General features: G+C 41.9%; 1 protein-coding gene across 1 annotated transcript; it reads left to right on the top strand.

Moving 5' to 3' along the window:
• Positions 1 to 1,458: 1,458 nt before the first annotated feature.
• slc6a8 (solute carrier family 6 member 8) lies at positions 1,459 to 21,169 on the top strand. Its single transcript, XM_088402454.1, has 13 exons — positions 1,459 to 2,009; positions 7,639 to 7,770; positions 9,473 to 9,740; positions 11,312 to 11,444; positions 14,154 to 14,288; positions 16,397 to 16,500; positions 16,586 to 16,710; positions 16,863 to 16,975; positions 17,064 to 17,201; positions 17,275 to 17,377; positions 18,248 to 18,348; positions 18,487 to 18,657; positions 19,584 to 21,169. Exons 1-13 carry the CDS (start codon positions 1,712 to 1,714, stop codon positions 19,716 to 19,718), a joined length of 1,956 nt encoding a protein of 651 aa, XP_088258580.1. The 5' UTR covers positions 1,459 to 1,711; the 3' UTR covers positions 19,719 to 21,169.
• Positions 21,170 to 21,486: the final 317 nt, after the last annotated feature.

Genomic DNA, 21,486 nt, shown 5'->3' with positions numbered 1-21,486 from the left:
TGAGTGCAACCCAGTGTCCAAATGAGACACTACATGAGACGCTAAGTGAAACGCTGTTTCATTTTCTTCGGAAAAAAGTTGTTGTACAACCACATATTTTGATTGGGACATTTTCCTTCCCCTGGATATGTGAGTTTCATTATATTTATTGTATTTATGTAGGTATCAAACTTATTTTCGTACAGGGGCCGCAAGGAGAAAAACATATTCTCTGCGATATTATATATATATATATATATATATATATATATATATATATATATATATATATATATATATATATATATATATATATATATATATATATATATATATATATATATATATATATATATATATATATACACACACACACACACACATACAATACAGTTGACTGATATTATCTGGGACACTTTTTGAGTTAGATTCCATGATTTTAGGGGCCCATTTGAAAATAGGTTTTTCTCCATTGGACCCCTGTACGAAAATAAGTTTGACACCCCTGATTTAAATGTTTCAACAAAGGATTAGGATTTTATTAAACAAGGAAAGGTATTTTAAAGCAATTTAATGTCTAGAGTTAGAGATTCACGCCGAGCAAAGTGTTTATGGTTATGGTGGTGGTTATGGTTTTAGGTTTTAGTTTCAAGTTCAACTTTCAAACGACTGAATAAAAATGTTAAGTTAGGAGGGGCTTCAAGTCAGAGTTAAGGTTTCTAACTTGGTTTTCAGGCTTGGGTCAATGCTTTAAACACGGGTGAAATCTTAAAACATGGGCTAGCGTTTAAAAGCAAAGTTCACTTTCAACGAAGACTGACATGTCTGAAGTAATCATAATGCACAGGTGTAGTCTGCTCCTGCGTCCACTGGAGGGAGACAAAGACGTTAAGGACCATGTAATCTAATGAATGATGAAGCCAGTCTAAGCCCCGCCTTCATGTCACCTGCTGCCCTATCGGTAGTCGCTAACGCGATTGCATTCATTGATTGTTCACTGAGGGCTTCACATTGGAAAAAAAAAAAAAAATAGCCTGATTTACAGGGCATACCGTTAACTCAAGGGACCAAAGGAAGCAATGCGTCCAGCAATTGTTTCCCAGTTCACACTCAGCGAGACAACTCTCGCGCGCGCTCATTTGCATTAATGAAGCTCATTCATTCAAGCTGCGCTTCAGTAGCGTGCTCGCGCCTGCGAGGGAGACCCGTTTCAGTGACGTCTGAAAAGGTGGGGGCGGGGCGTGCGCAGTGACATCATCCCCAGCAGCATCCCCTTTAAAAGCTCGCACTGGCCACCCGGGCGCTCACAGGATCAGGAGCGGGATCAGCCAATCCCACCCCCCACCCCCACCCTCAACCAGCCTGCGTCTCCTTACACGAAGACGTGCCGCGCTCCGGGGGAGAAGCCCCCCCGCCACCCCCACCAGCACCACCCACCCTACTCGGACTGGAAGGAGGACTCGGCGACCCCATGCTCGTCGGGCGGTGACCCCCCCTCCCTCCCCTCAGTCTGCCCGCCGATGAGATTCTTCAAGCTGACGTTCAAGTGTTTTGTGGATTGTTTCTGAACGTCGACGTCGGGTCACTTTGGACGTTTCATTTGGGTTTGATTCTTTTGGAATGTTTCCACTTTGATTTGACTGACAGTGGACACTCAAGAGGGCAGAGAGAGCGAGAGAAGAAGAAGAAAAAAAAGCTTTTGATTATTTTTGAGCGAGCGCCTTTTTGATTGATGGACAGCCAGACTGCGCCCCCCCTCCCTTCCACCTGCTCGCTGCTGCCGCCCGAGGAAGCCAGGGGGAGTCAGCTGGGGGGAGGGCCGATGGTGGCTGCGGCTGACGGGCCCGGGTCGGACGGACCCGGACCCGAGGGCAAGAAAGTCGGCGTGGCGGTGGGGCCGCCGCCGCCCGCGCGCCAGGAGCGTGAGACATGGAGCAGGCAGATGGACTTCATCATGTCCTGCGTGGGCTTCGCGGTCGGCCTGGGCAACGTGTGGAGGTTCCCTTACCTGTGCTACAAGAACGGAGGAGGTGAGCCCGACTCACTCGCTCGCTCGGCTCGGACTTCGGGTCACGTCAACAGTACTAACGAAAATTGGCTAGATAAAATTGCATGGTTTCCGGAAAATGTCCGGATAGCCGAAATAAGTTTTTATTTTTTTGTTTGTTTGTTTTTTTAATCAAAGAAAAAGTAGTGCAGCAGTTGTATTTTTAACACTTTGTAATAAAACAAAAAGCAATAGCAAATTCCTACTTTCTTTTTCGAAACACACTGGCACAGTGGAGCAACAAATAACACAATAGCTGAATGAAATAATTTATCGTCAAAATGAAAGAAAAAAACTCAAATACAACGAGAAAAGGGGCACGATGTTCCCCGAATCAAGTTGTATTTTTCCAAATAAGAATATGGGGTACTAATAAAGTCATAATTTTACAGAAAAAAACTCAAAATTACGTTTTATCTCTTTAGTTTTTTTGTCATGAAAAACAAAACAAAAAAAAAACTATAAAAGGCCTATAGACAGTAAAGCTAACCAATGAATATTAGCAGCCTGGTCCCTATGGGCTGATTTTTATTTTGTTCTTTGTGCCGGTCTAACCCTGAAAATTACTTTTAAGAAAACAAAGCTGTTTTGCACAAAAACGAAAGTCCTTCCTTAAAAAAAAAAAAATCTGAATGAAGTTTTAATTTTCCAAGAAAAATATTCACAGTAAAAAAAGAAAAACATACCTTTTTTCCGCCAAAGTGACACTAACGCAATTTTAAAAATAAGTTACATTTTCCCAAATTAAACCATCGTGAATCAAGACAAAAATTAATACTGTATTCGGAACAAAATACATAGATTCAACCAAAGTGTAAGCCAAAAGGCATGTACCAATACAGTACTGTGTTCCAATCCAGCGAGTCCCCCCACCCCTACCCAGCCTGCGCCAAAATTTAATTATGCATTTCCAAATATCATTAAAAATTTTCACACACCGCAAAACAATCTCTTTTTTACCAAGCTAACTTTTGTAAAACGATTTAAAAAAAAATGCCCATGTATGAATTTATACAAAAACAACCTCCTTGAGATCTAGATTTTCATATCAGAGCAGTTAAAAAGTTCAACTTGTAATTGAAGTGTATGAAAATAATAGATTAGTAAACAATGTGCAGCGTTGCTATGGACTTTTTAAATCAACAAGATAGCTTAGTCATTCCTTTATATGAAGGAGAGAAGCCAGTTTAGAAATTTGCATCTTGTCTTGCAGAAGTATGTTCGAAACGTTTGATCCAAGTTGCATATGTGCGTCCACGCTGCAAATATGCTGCTAAAGTGGCAAGCTACGCTAGTCATGCATTTTTTTTTATATCTTGTTCAGCTTTTGAACATTTAAAATGTTCAATTTTAGCTATTAGGGATGATACCACTCTTTTTCAGACTGATACCATAACCTCTTGAGTAGTCATTGATACCAATAGCACTAGAATTGATTAGTATTTGATATACAAAATTTCCCCCAAAATACAATGATGCATCATTTTCAAGAAATTCCTCTCTATTCCAAAACATTTTTCCTCAGATGTACATGAATTTCAGAACTGGTTTCCATTCTTAATTTGTCATTTCTTCTTTGTGTACAACTGGTCCTAAAGAGCGATGAATACTAGTCTCAACTTTCATTGCTAGGACCGATACTTTGAAATAAGGCCAGCCCAATACTGATACTGGATCTCAGTACTTGTCCATCCCTAGTTTTAGGGTCAACTTTACATACATTTTTTTAACTAAAGGTCAATAAGTAACATGTAATCCTGATCCCTTCAGAAGTTACCATTTGCCTTGATGTTAGGGATGGATGATTGATAGTGACCACAGTCAGTTGTCCATTGTTACTCTCCCATTGCCCCACCATGCACTAAAACACACATACATGCACACACTTACCCCCCCCCCACCCCCACCACCACCACCAAACACACAAAACACACACACACACACGCAAGGATTTGTCTTCCAAGATTGGTGCTCAATGCATTTCCATGCCACTAACCTCAACCATCTCAACAGATTGCCAAAATATTATTCAAGCAAGTCTTCACCCTCAATATATAGTATGTATTTGTAGGACACAACCATTTATCCCCATAAGTTCAATAGGTCCCCTCAAGACACTAAAAGCATGAACTCCACTGTGTAGCAAAAACTCACTTATAAAATCACACACATGCAATATGGATGCAAATATGCACAGTCAAGTACACACACAAAAATTCACGTACATATGCACACACAATACCCTAAAAACACACACACACACACCATCTGCTGAGTCAGGGGCAGTGTTGAGAAGAAGGATGACAAGTGATGATGGTGTGTGTGTGTGTGTGTGTGTGTGTGGGGGGGGGGGGGGTCTACACTTAGAAAAAGGTCCACTGGCTCTCACAGGATGAAGCTGAAGGTCACAATTTGCTTTGGTTGTCTCCATCGTCATTTGGGCTGGCGTATACAAGTAAAAGCTATTACTCACCTGCTTAGAACGACCGCACCAACCTGGTTACGCACATGAAGGTCAGCCCAAAGTTTGCGTGCCTCGCCGGACTCCTGCTGACTTTGGCGCCGTTTGAATGTCACACTGCACTTGAAGGTCACGCCATCATTTATCAGTAACCCTGTGAGCGGCCATGTTTGCCTTAGAACTTTGCTAGCGGCTAATAGCTCTCCGTCTCATTTTCTTCCCTCCTTTACTATTTCATTCAGCATCTATCTCCATCCAGTCACACACTTTTACACACACCCCAACCCCAAACACACACAGAGTTAGCATAACGTAGCTCAAGGTCACTTTCAGGCCTGCAAAAGACATTTTTTTTATATGCAGTAATTTCATAATAGGGTTAGGGTTAGGAAAGAACCCCCCCACCCACCCACACACTCATTGGGCCACCTATAAATAAAATTATTTATAAAAATTGTGCAAGTATACCTAAAACTGTATCTGTTTAACATTAACAAAAGGGGAAAAAAAACAATATAAATCAACTTTCAAAGTCTTTCAACAACTGTTCTTTTTACAAGTTTTCTTTTTACAGTTTTTATATAGGTTACAGGTTAGTCTCAAACTGAAAAAAATGCATAGTACATCAAAGTTCCTGAAATTAAAATAAAAATGATGCCAATCTTTAATTTATTGCAATTATTTTCCACAAGGAAACAACAAAGCATTTTCGCTGGGGTCATCCGCGCCCCCCCCCCCCCCCCCCCCCCCCTCCCCCCGGCATGACCTCGCACGCCCCCCAGGGTGGCCCTCCCCACTATTTGAGAAGCACTGCCTTAGACTCAAGGACCAAATCAATTGAACAGTTTCACACTCTCAACCCAAAATGAGCACCACACTTTTTACAAAACGCAATACACTCAATGATGTGCAAACAGACACAGTATTGAGTCATTTGATGTCACTTCCTTGCAATTCCAAAGGATTGATAGACAAATCACAACATATATCAACCACTTGATTGAGCACACACACGTACACATCAGTTGCGTAAACACATGATTGCGGTTCGATAAACCAATCAGGGGTGAGCACTACAAAAATGTCAGTATGTGAGTTCATCAAAATGGAAGATGTTCAGGAAGGCGATGAAGAAGAGTAACGGCGAGAGGGAATTGGTGGAGGATGAGCAGGAAGTAGAGGTCAAGGAAAAAGAAGAGTACATTTGTCTGTGTCAGTGAGTTTGTGCATGAATGTGTGTTGTATAAGTAAGTGTATCTATGTTTCTTTGTTTATGCGAGTGTGTAGTATGTGCTAAATATATTTTGTGTGTGTTATAGGATTGGAGTGTGTATTTGCATGCATGTGTGTTGATGATTGTGAGCATTTGTGTGCAATCGCGTGTTGTTTGTGCGCCCCTGGGTGCGTTCCGGGAGCAATTTCAGGATCCAGGAGTCTTTTTGCTGAGTCGTCAGTCTGGTTGCCGGGGTAACCTGTCTCTTGCCCCGCCCCCTCTTCTGACTATTGATGGTTCGTTGCCGTGGTGACCAGGCGCATCGCCTTGTAGGGTTCAAAGGCGCGGGATATTTTCAGAGTGTACAAGCCTGACGCGTTCATCCCTGACGCCACGTGCGACGCAGTTTAGCGCCAGTTAACAATAATCCTTTAATCCTATTGGCTGGCCCCCAGGTGTCGCTGGCAGAAATTGGCAACCGCTGCCACCTGCTGGAGGGGAGGCCCAACATGGACATCAACTCCCACTGACGACAGTAGACCAGGATGCATCAAGTCATTTGTTTGCATCTGTGAATCATCCACTCGTTGGCGTCAAGTCACAAAGATAAAACATGTCACTGATTTGTCACACAGGTCAGGCCGACAGTCGTTCGCTTACTTAAGGGGTGAATCGATGGAGTGTCCTTACCAATATCCTGGCCAGTGCCGTTTTATTAATCCTACGTACATGTATCAGAGATACCCCTGGCGATACGTGAAGGTACTTCAAGGGGGTACGTGAGATTTGAAAAGCCATGACAGGATTTTCTTTTCAAATTAGGAGTAAATTAATTGAAACATGAAGCAATCCATTAGTAAATTGTGTTACAGTGACTCCTTTGCAAAACGTCGTATGCCTTTATTTTGTTACGTTTTATACCGATGCACATTGTCATTAGTGATGTGATTTTCCCATTAATGGGACAGAAATAAAACAGATGATGTTACGCCATGTATCTTTCGGGTTCCTTGGAGATGACTTTCAACTCACTAGTCAATTCGTGTTGGCAGAATGAAGAGCTCCGTGCAGCATTTAAATATCCAGCACATTCTTCTTAAGATGCTGGTAAACAGGAACAGCAGTCAGCCTTGCTAGCCTCCGCTACTACGATCACAGCCTAAAATATTAAAATCTTAAAATATTCATTCTTGCAGAAAGACTAATCTCTTCATTTGAATTGGTAAAATGCTTCTGTAAAATGAAAACTATGGCAACTATGTCTTTCTGTTTGTTTACATTTGTAAATAACACGCTTTTCTAAAAATAAAGAGTCTATTAGCACACTGATTTAGCTGGGATTAGCCAGATTATCTTGCTAACTGTAGCGCTGCTTGCATCTTAGCGTGCTCACACGTTTCACTTTCTGCTCTCAGCCAATCTCGCGTGCTTGAAGCGAGTCCATCGACGTGAACGACATGAATACCGACAACGGCTCAATGTTGGCCCCCTTAGCATACATTTCGTTTTGTAACCAGTTCATCTGTGTCCACGCAAACGTAGAAACTTCTCCAGGGTCGGTATTTTTAACTTCAGTTTTTTTAAATATCTCAAAAATATGTAGTTTCCACCATCATTATCATCCTCAATTCCACATTGCTGTCCTCCTTTTCATTTTGCTGTCCTTAGCTGGTCTTAAATCTGTGACCAGCACCACATTTGCACAATATACTTCAACACTTTTAGTGTCAATTTGTGTACTTTACACCTCTATTATGACAGCAGTATTGCTTCACTAAGTATAGCATCAAGAATGTTGAGCACATATTGCGTATGTGTTGTGTTTGTTATAAGTTTACGGGCAACCGGCAAAAAAAAAAAAAAAAAAAAAGTAGAGCAGGTTAATGGTTAACTTGACGAGGTCACTTCGGAACACTTCTCGTTCATCTCTGTTCTCAGGCGTCTTCCTCATCCCGTACCTGCTGATAGTCTTTGTGGGCGGGGTGCCCATCTTCTTCCTGGAGATCTCGCTCGGTCAGTTCATGAAGGCGGGAAGTATCAACGTGTGGAACATCGCACCGCTATTCAAAGGTAAACCCCGCACGCCCCCATCCCCTTCCTCTCCGAATCAGGTCACGAGGAAGTAGAAGTATTAGTGGAACTTGGCTTCCTTCTAGTAGTATGTAAATCATCAAAATGTACAGAATGATGAAGGCTGCAGCTACTGAATGTTTTGTTATTTTGGCAACTGAAATTCAATGGAATATTTGGGTTAGTAAATGTTTTTGCTTGGGTTAAAAAAACGATTATGAATACAGACAACAATAAAACATATTTCCTCTTAATTCTAAATTTACATTTTAGATAAGAAAAAAACTTCAATTTAAACTGCACTTTTGAGACACATTTTTGAGATTTGAGACAAATATCTCCCAGTTCATGAAATAAAGTGAGGGCAAAACCATGGTTGTGATTTTTGCTGGTTAAAAGAGCACGTTTGAGTAAGGCTGCTTCAGTAAGAAGTGATCAGTAGAAACAGAAACTGTTTCAGTTTAGTCATGCCCTAAAAAATCACCTGACAGCTCTCGGCAGCCTATAGAGGGCAGTTGAGTGCTGTTTGCTCACTTATGTTGGGGTTCCGGGGTGCTGGGGTGCTGGAGGCTATCCTAGCTGGCCGGGGTACTCGCCCCGGAATGAGGTGGGACTCTTCCAACGGGCTACCCTTAAGTTAGCCGTTACGCCGCAACACGCTGCTGGAATCGTCTTCAGAGTAAAATGTATAAGTGTAAAGGCAATGATGTCAGGGTTTATTTTGAAGTTGGCCTTTTCACAACGCTGGCAGCATGTTACTGGCATGCACTGCGGTACGGGTGCCGCTGGGGGTACTGGAAGGAACTCCAGGGCGTACTCGAGATTTCAAAGAAAACAAACAAACATGCAAAAATCTTTTAAAATAATAATTGAATTCATTCACTGTTAAAGGAAGATATAAGATCATGAAACGATTTTTATTCAGTAGGTTATTCAATTTCATCATCTTAAAAAGCCAGATTCTCCCCCACAGTGGAATGGCTGGACCCATCTTGTCACTTGCCACCTCTCGTTACCTGTCAAGTTAATGATTTATTTTTGGGAGCACATCTTTACTATGACCCCAAATGAAGACACTTTTAACTTGAATATTTTTCTATGGACCAATATTCGTTCATAATTATTTCTTTTTGAGAACATTTCTGACACTTTACATTGATTATTTTTTGTGGGCAAATATTTATTAATAATTAAGTTAACAATTCATTTTTTTGTGAACAGATCCCTACTGTAATCCCAAAAGAAGAAACTTTAATATTTTCCGGGGACAAATATGAATTTATAATGAATTCTTTTTGAGAACAAGAATTAATAATTAAGTTATTTATTTTTGAGAACAGATCTATAATTCAAAAGAGGACACTTTATGTTGATTTTTTTTTGTGGACTGATACAAATGAAGTTTGAAAGGTTCTAAGGTTTAATAAATCTGACACTGATGGCATGTTTGTAGCTTGCTGTTGGCTTGAACAAATAAATGGGCAGCAGCGGCAGAATAAAAAGCCTCAAGCATTTTACTAACCAAGGGACCCATATTACCGAGGTACTCGTTCCACCTCTAAGACGATTTAAAGTTGTTGTTTTTTTTCCACTAGAGTCTTTAACTTGGCTGTACCTGGAAATCAAGTTTTTTTTTTTTCCTTTCAGTGTGACACTTGGTGTATCAAGTTTGAGGACCTCTGTCAAAATATCTTGTGTTTAGGTCTAGGCTACGCATCCATGGTGATCGTGTTCTTCTGCAACACGTACTACATCATGGTGCTGGCGTGGGCCTTCTACTACCTCATCAAGTCATTCAGCGCCCACCTGCCATGGTCAACGTGTGACAACCCCTGGAACAGCAACGCCTGCGTTGACTCCTTCAACCTCCACCAATGCAACAACGCCAGCGATAACGCCACCATCGCAGGCAGCAACCTCACCTGCGCCCAGGTGGCCCAGGCCAGATCGCCCATCATCGAGTTCTGGGAGTGAGTCCCGCTAACGCCGCCTTCAATACCTCATCTGACCTGTTGTGCGTTACGTTCCTTGCGTGCGTTGTGTCCCATGCGTCGTGCGACGCGGTGTGTCCTGTTGTGTGATGCGTCATGTGATTTAGAGAAATGTGGCAATCCATCCGTCCATTTTCTATAGCCGCTTATCCCCACAGGGGTCGCAGGCTTGCCGGCGCCTATCTCAGCCAATCGCAGGGCACACAGAGACGAACGACCAATCACGCGCCCAATCACGTCTAAGGGCAATTTAGTATGTCCAATTCACCTGCCATGCATGTTTTTGGGGAGTGGGAGGAAGCCGCAGTACCCGGAGGGAACCCACGCGGACTCCACACAGGAAGGCCGGAGCCAGGTGGATTTGAACCGGGACCTTTGAACTGTGAGGCGGATGTGCTGTTCACTTCGGAAATGTGGCAATCGATAATCAAATTCATCAATAATTCATTTTGATAAACCGGTGATCGTTTGGAAACTAAAAGTCAAAATCTTCAGAATTTCAGACTCTTACAGTAAATATTCTCAGACTTCTTAAGTCCTTTATGAAAGCAGACTGATTTTCATTGTGTTGCAGCCAGTCAAAATAATACCACTGCAGATTTTATTTCGGAAATCACCCATCAATATTTACGCTACTGTCAGTGTCATCTGACATATTGCATGCAAGGGGATGCGTGACGTGTGACGTATAGCACGACTTAATGTTGTGACGTGTAGTGTAATGTGTCACGTAACATTTTGTGTGATGTGTAACATCATGTGTGTTACGTGGATTTTCATGTGTCATGTCCATTATGTGCCATGTAGTGTATTAGGTGATGTGTCCAAGTGTAGTGTCACATGCGCCATATGACTTATGTCGGGTGACGTGTAGTTTGTCAGGCTATGTATCCTGTAGGTTAATGTCACTTGTGCTTTATGACATGGTACATGATTTGACATGGAGTGTAATGTGCCACAAAACCTGTAGGTGTCATGTGACCTTTAACGTCACGTGAAATTCTGTGTGCCATAAAATGTAACACGTAACATAATATGTAGTATGTTAAAATGCTGTGTGTAGTATTGTGGTATTACAGTGACGATAAAGGCGATTCTGATTCCGATGACACGTTGTGTGTCAGGTTACGCGGCATGTAACGTATTGTGTCACATAGTGTTGTGCGTGAGTTAACCTGTCATGTGACTTGTGCCATATCCATATGCATATATACACTTATAAGGTTATGTGACATGTAACATGTAGTATAATGGTCATAATATGAGTAGTGAGTCATGTTGTGTAATGTCATGTGATTTATGCATCATGTAGTGTTTCAGGTTTTGTGTCATGTAGTATCACGTCATATAACGTGTCTTGTGAGCGACATAACTTGTCATCAAGTGAAATGTTACTTGTTACAACACGGTGCCAAGATGTGGAATATTTCACGAAAAATGTAGCGTGTTAAATGCAAGATGAATGACACGGTGTGTTTCATGTGACATATTAGTGTGACAGGTGCGTGATTTCTACTGTGACGTGTCTCATAATGTGTGCGTGTGTGCAGGAACAAGGTTCTGAACATCTCCTCGGGCTTAGACGATCCGGGTCAGATCAACTGGGAGTTACTGTTGTGTCTTATGGCCGTGTGGCTGCTCATCTACTTTTGTGTATGGAAAGGCGTCAAATCTACTGGAAAGGTAAAACACGCTGAAAACACGCGTATAACACTGCATAGCCCAGCGACAGCAGACCAAAACTTAAGCATCTATACTGACCTTGTATGCGTGTCCTTGTGTGAGTGTGTTAGTTTGCGAGTGCATGTGCGACGTGCACGTTTGAGTATGAGTGAGGTGCCATGGCGCCCTCACGCGTGGTCAAAGTTCACATCATCAACTGTCAAACCAAGTGATCCAACTCAAACCCAAAAGTGTGCGCACACACTGGCCGCACAAACGGATACTCTGCACGCATGCTGTCACATGGCAGACTAAGCGTTCCCATGGCAACGATGCTGGGAGGAGGCCTGAGAAAGGACACGGCGAGGCTGTGATGTGGCGGTTGGTGATTTGTCCTTTGTGGAGGGGGGAGGGGTTATTTATTCTGCAGTGGGACGTGACTGAGATTGCATGTGTGTGTGTGTGTGTATGTAATGTTACATAATGTGTCACATGAAAATGGTATATGTATTCCAGCTATGACATCACACAATGGGACAATGTCGCTTTGACTTTTGCATGGATGGAAAGGTTGGGGGGGGGTTAGGGTTTAGGAAGGGGAGCGGAGGATGCTTGTCGAGGCTTCACACTTTAAAACGTCCCACATTTAAAATCACAGTTTAAAAAACTCATTTGATGTTGAAATGTGCATATAAAATTATTCTTTCTTCATTTAATTAATTTACCAGTTATTTAATAAAAAATAAAAATATCCAACCTAAATTCATTATTTCAATATTAAAATACTATTCAAATTTTTTGTATTTTTTACTCATAGTTATTTTATACATAGTTGTAATGAAGCATTTTTTAATTAAAAAAATAACACAATTGTTGACTAAAAATATTTTATTATAAATATTTGTACTTAATATTATTTTTTAATGGTAATTTGTAGATTATTTGCTTAAGTTAAACAACCTATTATTGAATAAAATGAACATGTTAAAAAGTATGTGATGTGTTTGTTTAAATTTTATTTCAATCATAAAATGATTGACGTCTGTATTAAAGGGAAAAAAAAACCACACCAATATTCAAGCAAATATAAATGTTCAAGTTATCCTTGTTTGTGTGAAAAATGAAAAATGAATGTAATAAATATTCCAGGACATTTGAAATGTTTAAATGTTAAATTGGTCCAGATTGAATCACGGATGGGCGCGTGTGCTCAGTCTTTATCGCAGACGTCAAATAATGAATAATAAAGTCCTTTGATAACAACACCATGCACTGTTGCATGAGTGTGTTAATGTGTACGCGTGTGTGCACGCGTGTGCGTGTGTGTACATACGTGTGCAGTCTCACGGAGCTTGGCTCGCAACACAAACATCTCCAGTGGCGTTCAGCAGCAGGCGGCGCAAAACTATACGAGGCACTCAAGGTGACTTGGGTCATTGAGTTGCACACACACGTACACACGCACACACACAAACGAGAGCAGTAAAAATAAGACTTCATAAAAAAAAAAAAAAAAAAAAGCAGTCGTAAAAGATTAAGCCATGTGAGCCGCTTGATAAACCTCACATACAATTAAGGTCAGTTTTAACGACAATAGCGCAAGTGTTATTCACCAGAGGTGGGGAACTTATATTTTTTTGCTGTTCTGACATTCGTCAGAGCGCCCCCGCGTTCAGTCATCGTTGATGCGTCATTTTTTTTCAAGCCAGACGCTATCGCAATTGTCGGTCCGTCAGTCCGTCAGTGTATTTTTGCTCAACCTTCGACCACGACTAGAGGGTGACGTTTGACTTTTTTTCCTGGTCTAACTCTATCTGCACTCCAACTAATTACTTCTTCTGTTTTATTAACACTTAAAGTTAACACCATGTGTGCGGTCCAACAGTTACACTGCAATTAACACAGTGCACAGTAACACGAAAGTGTAAAGTCAAAACAAAGCCATCTAGGAGTTTGACCCTTGGCTGTAATACACCCACATGTTTAATACATGGGACGAGAGCGCAATTACTAATCATGTCCACTGAATGGCGTTATCATGCTTTACATGACTCTGAAATGGTGGGTCGGTTCTCATTTATAACTGCCTCATTAACATTTGTCTAAATATCATCTGTCACATACACTACAAGTGAAACCAAGTATTGCCGTCTCATTTGATAGAACTACCTTGTTAGCCCGTTCAAGTCGGTGTGACGCAATCTTGTATGCTCTTTCCGGGTGAACACAACAAGCAAACTAACTGGAGACCAAGCAGTCAATCGATGTACATTTACGAGCTCGGATCGGCTGGATTTGTGGGCCATTCGTAACATGTGTGCCACAATGAGCTCGCAAAGAGTCCACAACTCGAGCGAGCGGAGAGCTAGATGTTGAACGAGCGAGGAAGAGCTACTGTGAGCGAGCAATGAGCGATTTGAAGCGAGAAAAACGTTTTTCTGTGCTCAAAATCTATCCTTGCTCGCTTAAAATCTTTCATTGCTCACACACGATTGTAGCACAAAATAGAATTCCGGGTCCGCCGGCGACGGACTGACGGACAGTTCATCGGTGCAGACAAAGTACCCACTTTTCTCATTTTATGCGTTTTTACGAGCCACTGTGTCGTATTTACTGTGAATTTGAAAGAGTGCACTTTCCGGGGTCCCATCGCATTTGCCGTGACTTTCTCCACTCAGCACAAAACATTCCGCAGGTAGGAATATGACTACGGGCGTTCCCTTGTTCCAGATTGTTTACTTCACGGCCACCTTCCCATACGTGGTGCTGATCATCCTCTTGATCCGTGGAGTCACGCTGCCCGGGGCGTACGATGGCATCTTGTACTACATCAAACCTGATTGGTCCAAGCTCGAGGAGGCTCAGGTCAGTCTGGGATCACTGAGATCATATGTTCCACTTGCATTATACACAGACAACTCAAGGAATGACTTGGCTCATTGTTGTGATACAGCAATGTAGCCGCCATATTGGATGTGCATTGTAAACAAATGCAAGTCACTGGACTGGAATTTCAGAAAGCTACAAACTGCAAACTTGACAAAATAATTGTCGCTTATACTGTAGGGGATATGATGATTGCCAATATTTACTCCCAATACCGATGGAATGTAGGCAAGCGCCAACGAAATGGAGACGTACCTATCACAGGAGACAAGGGTCTAGATAGAAATGACAAGATTGCAGTCCTGAGACAAGGCTGTGGTCCCAAGAAAAGGTTGTCGTCTTTAGAAGACGTTCCAGTCTGAAGCCTCTTACTCCAGTATAATTGGAGTCCTTAGCGAAGATCTTGGTCCCAAAAGAGCAGAGAGGGATGTCATCATATGTTCTAGTCTGTAGTCAAGTTTAATTTTCTGAGGAATGGTTATGGTCACAAGGGACAAGATTTTAGTCTTGCACCGAGGTTCTGCTCTGAAAGGACAAGGTTGTCATCATGTGAAAAAGCCTCATGTTAAGTGAAGCTTCTTGTTCCAATGTATGTTTTCAGTCCAAAGAAAAGGTTCTAGACCCAAGAGAAGGTTGTTTTCCTATGTAAAAGTTATACCCCGTGAGAACATGCTACTCCCAAGTCAAGGTTTTATTCCAGAGAAATTATATGAGTCTGTAGAAATGGTTTGGGTCATTTAGGAAAGTTCTCGTGGCAAGAGAAGGATCTAGTCCTTCTGGAAGGTTTTTGTTCAAAGAGCTGATCCTACTCCCAAATGAAGGTTTTAATTTTGAGTAAACTCAGCTCTAGAGAAAGTTGGAGTCCTGAAGAATGTTATAATCAGGGGAGAATGACATAGTTCCTGGAGAAGATGCTCATCCTAAAAGAAAGTAGAGTGGACCCTCGTGTTACAGCGTCCCTGGCTTGCTTATGTTGCGACTTGGAATACTGAGTTTTTTCATACCCTCTTTAAAGTCAAAGTCAAAGTCAAAGTCGTTTATTGTCAATTTCTTCACATGTGCTTAACATATGGTCTTTTCCCAGTTTTGCAACAAAAACAACTGTCTTGACCCTGGGGGCTTGGCTGTATTTGTCTTGTTTTGTCTCCATCTGCAGGCGTTTTTAGGTAATTACACTTATTTTCAGTAGCTGTCACAAATGCCTCCCTGCAACGCGTCTCTATAATTCTGGTCTGCTATTGGTCAGCGTCTCCTCACGGAGATGGTGGTCTGCTATTGGTTGATTGCTATTGTTCGATTATGAGTGGTTACAAAACCGTATTTCTAGTGCATACGACTTAATTCAAAGTTGAAAGGGTTTGCCATGGGTCTCAAGATTGTTCGTGATGTTAAAGAGAGAAGTAAGGAGATGATTTATATGGAAACGATGCTGGAGATAACTGGGAATATGGGCATAATAATCGCTGCTCAAAGCTAAATGAATCATTTCTGTATTTTTTCGTTATGATGTTTTCGGATTGTATGCATGTACATTATGTATACGTAGCACTTACTATTTTGGTACCAATTTTGAATATGTATGTACAATTTTGATGTTTTTACCTGGGGTTCTAAACGCATTCGCTATTTAACATAGGTTTGGATTGCCCGTCATACGGTGAATTGGCCTTACGAGCCCAACCGCGGAACGGATTAATCTGGTAACACGGGGGCCCACTGTATAACTCTTGACAGAATGCTGGAGTAGAGTGAGAAAGTATAAGTCCATAGAAAAATGTTGTTGTCCCCAGAGAAAGGTGTTTTGGTTTTGGGTTAAGATACTCGTCCCAAGGGAATATTCTAGACTAGAGAGAGCACTAGGCCTGAGAGCACTTCTCAAGTGACATCTCAGTTGAAAATGAGGGCTTTAATCAACAGGAGAATATTGACCCGACAAAAGGATTCTGGTCCTTTAAGTGGGGACTAGTATGGACTATTTTTCAAGAGTGTCTAACTTGACTTGCAACTTGAGTCGTACAGTAAGTCCCCATCTCTGCTGCGACTACATCTCTACATGCGTGTACTATGATGAGTTGTGGAATCCGCAGGTGTGGATCGACGCCGGCACGCAGGTGTTCTTCTCATATGCGATCGGTCTGGGAGCGCTGACAGCTCTGGGCAGCTACAACCGCTTCAACAACGACTGCTACAAGTACATCTGGCAGTAGCGTGCACCGCAACGGCCCAGTGGAACGGGAGCAACCAATCACTCGACGTTTGTGTTTCGCCGCTTTCAGAGACGCCTTCCTGCTGGCGCTCATCAATAGTGGGACCAGTTTTTTTGCCGGGTTTGTGGTCTTCTCCATCCTGGGCTTCATGGCGGCCGAGCAGAGTGTGGACATTTCGCAAGTGGCCGAGTCAGGTGATCACTTTGTCCCCGTCAACTTTGTCAACTTGTTAGCTTGATGCTAAACGCGGAATATTTGGTCACGCATTGACCTTGTGGAGCTAGCTTTTGTGTTTGGGTTATTATGGGAACGCCCATTTCTATTATGGGAAATGTGTGCGCCCCAGGTCCCGGGCTGGCCTTCATCGCGTATCCAAAGGCGGTCACTTTGATGCCAGTTGCACCGTTGTGGGCGGGGCTGTTCTTCTTCATGCTGCTGTTACTTGGCCTGGACAGTCAGGTGACACACACACACACACACACACACACACACTTCACTAAGGCGCGATCGGCGCGATGCTCACGGCGTCCCGTGTCCGTGCGTTCAGTTTGTGGGCGTTGAAGGTTTCGTGACGGGCATTCTGGATCTGTTCCCCGTTAAATACGAACACCGCTATAAGAGGGAGATCGCCGTCGCCCTCTGCTGCTTCCTGTGCTTCATCATCGACATCTCCATGGTGACGCAGGTCGGTAGCCACCCGGCGCCACCGCGGCCCGGCGACGCAAATTCAACGGCCGGCCATTTTGTTGCACTCGCAGGGAGGAATGTACGTGTTCCAATTGTTCGACTACTACTCGGCCAGCGGCATGACGCTCTTGTGGCAGGCCTTCTGGGAATGCATCGTGGTTTCCTGGGTCTACGGTATGAGAACGTCGCGTAGCTTCATTGCAACATCTTGTTTAAATTGATTATACGGTCTAATTGTCTGCCGCCGTATTATTTGTTTTGGTAGTATTAATTCTTTCATCTAATCATTTTAAAAAATTAAACTAAAAATAAATGTTAGTAAAATAAAGAAATTAGTAAAAAAAAAAAAAATACAAAAAATATTTGTAATTTGTTATTTTATTGTTAATTTGTATTAATTGTCTAATTAAATAATCCATTTATTGTACATATTAAGGTAAGAAAATATTTGTAAAATAAACCGTTTTGTATGTCACTGGCATCAGGCCAAAACAAGTATTTTTTTTTTCAAAAATCTCTACTATGTAACAATCAACATGTTTTGGTGTCATTTTTACAAATGATGTGAATAATCAGCCTTAAGGCGTTGAAAATGATTTGCTCTTTTCCACGATGCAGTGCCAGCGCTCAAACAAACTCGGCATGTTTGGGGTTCTCCTGAAAAGTGATGATTTTGAAGCTATTAGGATGGGATATGTATTATAAATTTGTATTTATTTTGACTAAATGATTGGTGCATCATAATTATAATCATTATAAATAACACAAAAAAATGTATGCTGCTTGTAGTTTATAAAGTAACTGTTTTACATGTGTTTCTTCACGTTTTATGCATTATTTTTCAATATTTTTTATTGTAAATAAAATGTAATTTATTAGTAAAAAAAAAAAAATCTATTAAATAGCTAGTTAGCGATACTAACCTTTAACATGCAAAGGAATGGTGAATTTCAAGGCCAGCGCGCAAATGTTTTTGCACAATTACTGGCGATGACAATGCTGCCGAATGAAAATATCGACGTTGACGACGAGGTCCCGTGGCAGGCGCCGACCGCTTCATGGACGACGTGGCACGCATGATTGGCTACAGGCCGCTGCCCTGGATGAAGTGGTGCTGGTCCTTCATCACGCCGTGCGTGTGCATGGTACGTCACGGCCATCAAACGTCCGCTCATTTGGCATCTTTGCCACGAACGTGGGAATTTGTTTGCCGTTTTGTCGTTCACGGCCTTAAAAGTTTCATGTGGGAAAGAATGGAGGAATGAAATGCGCGCGACTTGCAGGGCATCTTCCTGTTCCATTTGGTCAACTACAAGGCGCTGACGTACAACAACACGTACGTGTACCCGTGGTGGGGCGAGGTGATTGGCTGGTGTCTGGCGCTTTCGTCCATGTTGTGCATCCCGGTCAGCTTGCTCTACAAACTCTTCCGCGCCAAAGGCTCCTTCGCCCAGGTCAGAGTTCACAACCACGCAACAAAAAAGAAACGAGCAAGTAAAATTTAAAAAATGGAAACAACGATCGATAGTAAGGCGCTTTTTTTTTTTTTAAACAACGGTGTAGAGTAAGGCTTATTTAAATACGTAGTACATAAGATACATATACAGTAAGCCATTTTTTTTCACATTTTTTTTTTATAGGTCTGTGTACAAGGACTTTTTTAACACATGTATAGTATCGTTTTTGTTTTTTTTAATATGTTGAAATTCATACACTGTGTGTATGAAAGCGACACACAAAACGCTTCCTTGCAGGAAAATAAAATCTTTCCTGCAACATTTAGTTCTTGGATCAAAGCCATTTGTCAACTTGATCAAAGCCTTTTGACGAGTTTCACAATGCATAGCAAGAACTTTGCATTATGGGAGTCAGGCTAATTAATCCACTCAGTGAAGCCATTGAAAGGCTTGCAAATGTAATAAGATGTCCGCTAGCGCCCCCCGGTGGTCCCAACACACAATTTTCAATTGCACCGTTTGCGACTTGCCGTTGAAAGTATTAATGCAAATGCATGTTAAAACATCGGGTTTTCATTATGTCCAAAATCGACATTATTTCCAGTTTTTAATGGCAGTAAATGAGCCCGACATGGGCTAAAGTTGACATCTGCAATCTCGACCTCCCGTTTGCAAGCATTTAGAAGGGACAGCAGTTTCTCCTGCACCTGTACTGGACCGCGGACCAGTGTTTGCGAACCGCTGTAGTCGGTGCCTTTGTCGTCCCAGTAGACAGTTATGCCCGGCAACACCCCTGTTTCGTCTCGCCCCTAAATGACCCTAACGGGGTTCAGCGCCGTAGAAAATGAACGCATGTGAGACTTGCGGTGCTGCGTGCCTCACCGGTGGCCTCAGTGTGGTGACTTCCTGTTTGGCTTTTGCAGCGCTGGGCCCATCTGACCACCCCAGTGTGGGGGAGCCACCACCTGGAGTACATGGCCCCGGATGTCAAACCGCTCAGCTCGCTGTCACCCACCAGCGATGACAACAAAGTCATCATCTTTGAGAGCGTCATGTGACGCCCAAGGTCAGCCCGCTCGCTCACTCGCACTTTATCATGCTCGTCTTCCTGTCTGACCCGCCAAATTAAAAACACTGTGAAGCGCAAGGTCCTGCTCCAAAGCCAGCACTGGAACCCCCCCCCCCCCCCCCCCCCCCGAAAAGATACACCAGCACTGGAAGACAAAAGAGTGGTTGTGCGCATTGCCTTACGCTGTTGTCTTAACTCCTTTTGTTGATCACCAGCCAATCAGAAGACTTTCATTTTGTTGATGCAAACAGGAAGTATGTCTAGTTTTCATGCAGTATGTAATGAGTATTTTTGGAGGTGCTTTTATTTTGGCTTTAACACTGACTAAAGGTCATTTGGCTGTAGTTGGTTTAAAGGAGACATGTCACCCCACCCCTTCAATTTAAAAGCATTACATGGCATTTTAATAAAACCTTTGTCAAAATACCCCCAGAAACAACAATTGAGACATTTTTACAAAGATTTGGATGTTAAACAACTTTTTTATGTCTCCTTTAACACTTACAGGGATTTATTTGTTGTATGATTATTTTTTTCTTCCTAACAATCAAAGTGCTGAAAACTAATCAGCGTTTGATTTTAACTCACTAATTTTTTGTGGTCTATTTTTGTAAACTGTCACGATCAGTATCAGAAATGTACCAAATATGGCCAATGTAAGATCTACTTCCAGGTGGCGAGCCAATCACCAGAGCCGCCGACCCTCATGCTTCTCGCTTCAGCTTCCACCAAATGACATCAGTGTTATGTAGCCCATTTGTTTGACACATGACGCGACAAAACAAAAACACATGCAATCCATAGGTATGAAACAAAATGTGAAGAATTTGTAAATAATGTAATTTTACTGTGAAAATGTGACTGGTAGGAAGTGGTGTTTAACCTCCTGTATTTCAGGAATTGCAATAATGCTGAAAGGCAGTACTAATTACACTAGTGTCAAAATGGGAAAATGTCCGAATGAAAATTGTTTATCTCAATTACTAACAATATTTATAGAGGGTTACATTAAAGTATACCTGTGCTGCTACGAAGGAGAAAAATATATGGTTTCTCAATAAAACTACAAAATTGGTTTTTGACTGCAAAATGTTGACTGAAATTCGTCAGAATCTGACCAAAATGTCGCATGTTGAAAGGGAAAATGGTGGCCAAGATGGCCGTCTTCCCCGCCACGTCACATCCCTGTAGGCAAGTTAGCTGCGCGTATGAGCTGTCATGGCGTCTCAGCAAATAGGTTCTACGGGCTATTATAAGTTTGTTTTAATACAACCAGAAAGGATGCATGTTTTTTTCTCCCTTCCGAGCCACACAGGTACACTTTAAGCCAAATGCTGCTTTATAATTAATGAAAAAAAAGCTCAACTTGATCAACATCTTAAAGAGACTGGTGAACCGCAGTTGAAAACCTCAATAACTATTAAAAATCATATAAATTAATTGTAGTTTTTGATTTATTTTTGTTGCTGTGAAGATAATCCACTTAACAGCTGAATAATAATCCATTTTTCATTTCTCGTGACCGCTCAAGAGTGGTGCTTCCCCATCCATGCCCCATGGAAAATATATTGAAGCATCAAGCAATTTTTTAAAACGTGCACCCCTTGGGAGTATCTAAAGCCACTCAGGAAATATATGAATTTTTAACAGCTAGTATCAGCTCGTCTATTTTTTAATGGCAGAATATGAACACTACATTGCTTTTCAAGTGAAGAGCAAATTAAATGGAACATGATGTAAACAATAACTAAATTGTA

The sequence above is a fragment of the Hippichthys cyanospilos genome, chromosome 2 (genome assembly GCF_059441005.1).
Source record: "Hippichthys cyanospilos isolate Australia breed blue-spotted pipefish chromosome 2, RoL_Hcya_1.0, whole genome shotgun sequence".
Taxonomy (NCBI): Eukaryota; Metazoa; Chordata; class Actinopteri; order Syngnathiformes; family Syngnathidae; genus Hippichthys; species Hippichthys cyanospilos.
Note: the sequence above shows the minus strand (reverse complement) of the source record. Positions and strands in the feature narration are given on the sequence as shown.

What these genes read in the sequence shown, in the direction of transcription:
- slc6a8 (XM_088402454.1), top strand. Translation starts at nt 1,712, where the DNA reads ATGGACAGCCAGACTGCGCCCCCCCTCCCTTCCACCTGCTCGCTGCTG. An exon ending in CCCATCATCGAGTTCTGGGA is followed by an intron (nt 9,741 to 11,311) that starts GTGAGTCCCGCT and finishes GCGTGTGTGCAG; the next exon opens with GAACAAGGTTCTGAACATCT. An exon ending in TTCGCAAGTGGCCGAGTCAG is followed by an intron (nt 16,711 to 16,862) that starts GTGATCACTTTG and finishes TGTGCGCCCCAG; the next exon opens with GTCCCGGGCTGGCCTTCATC.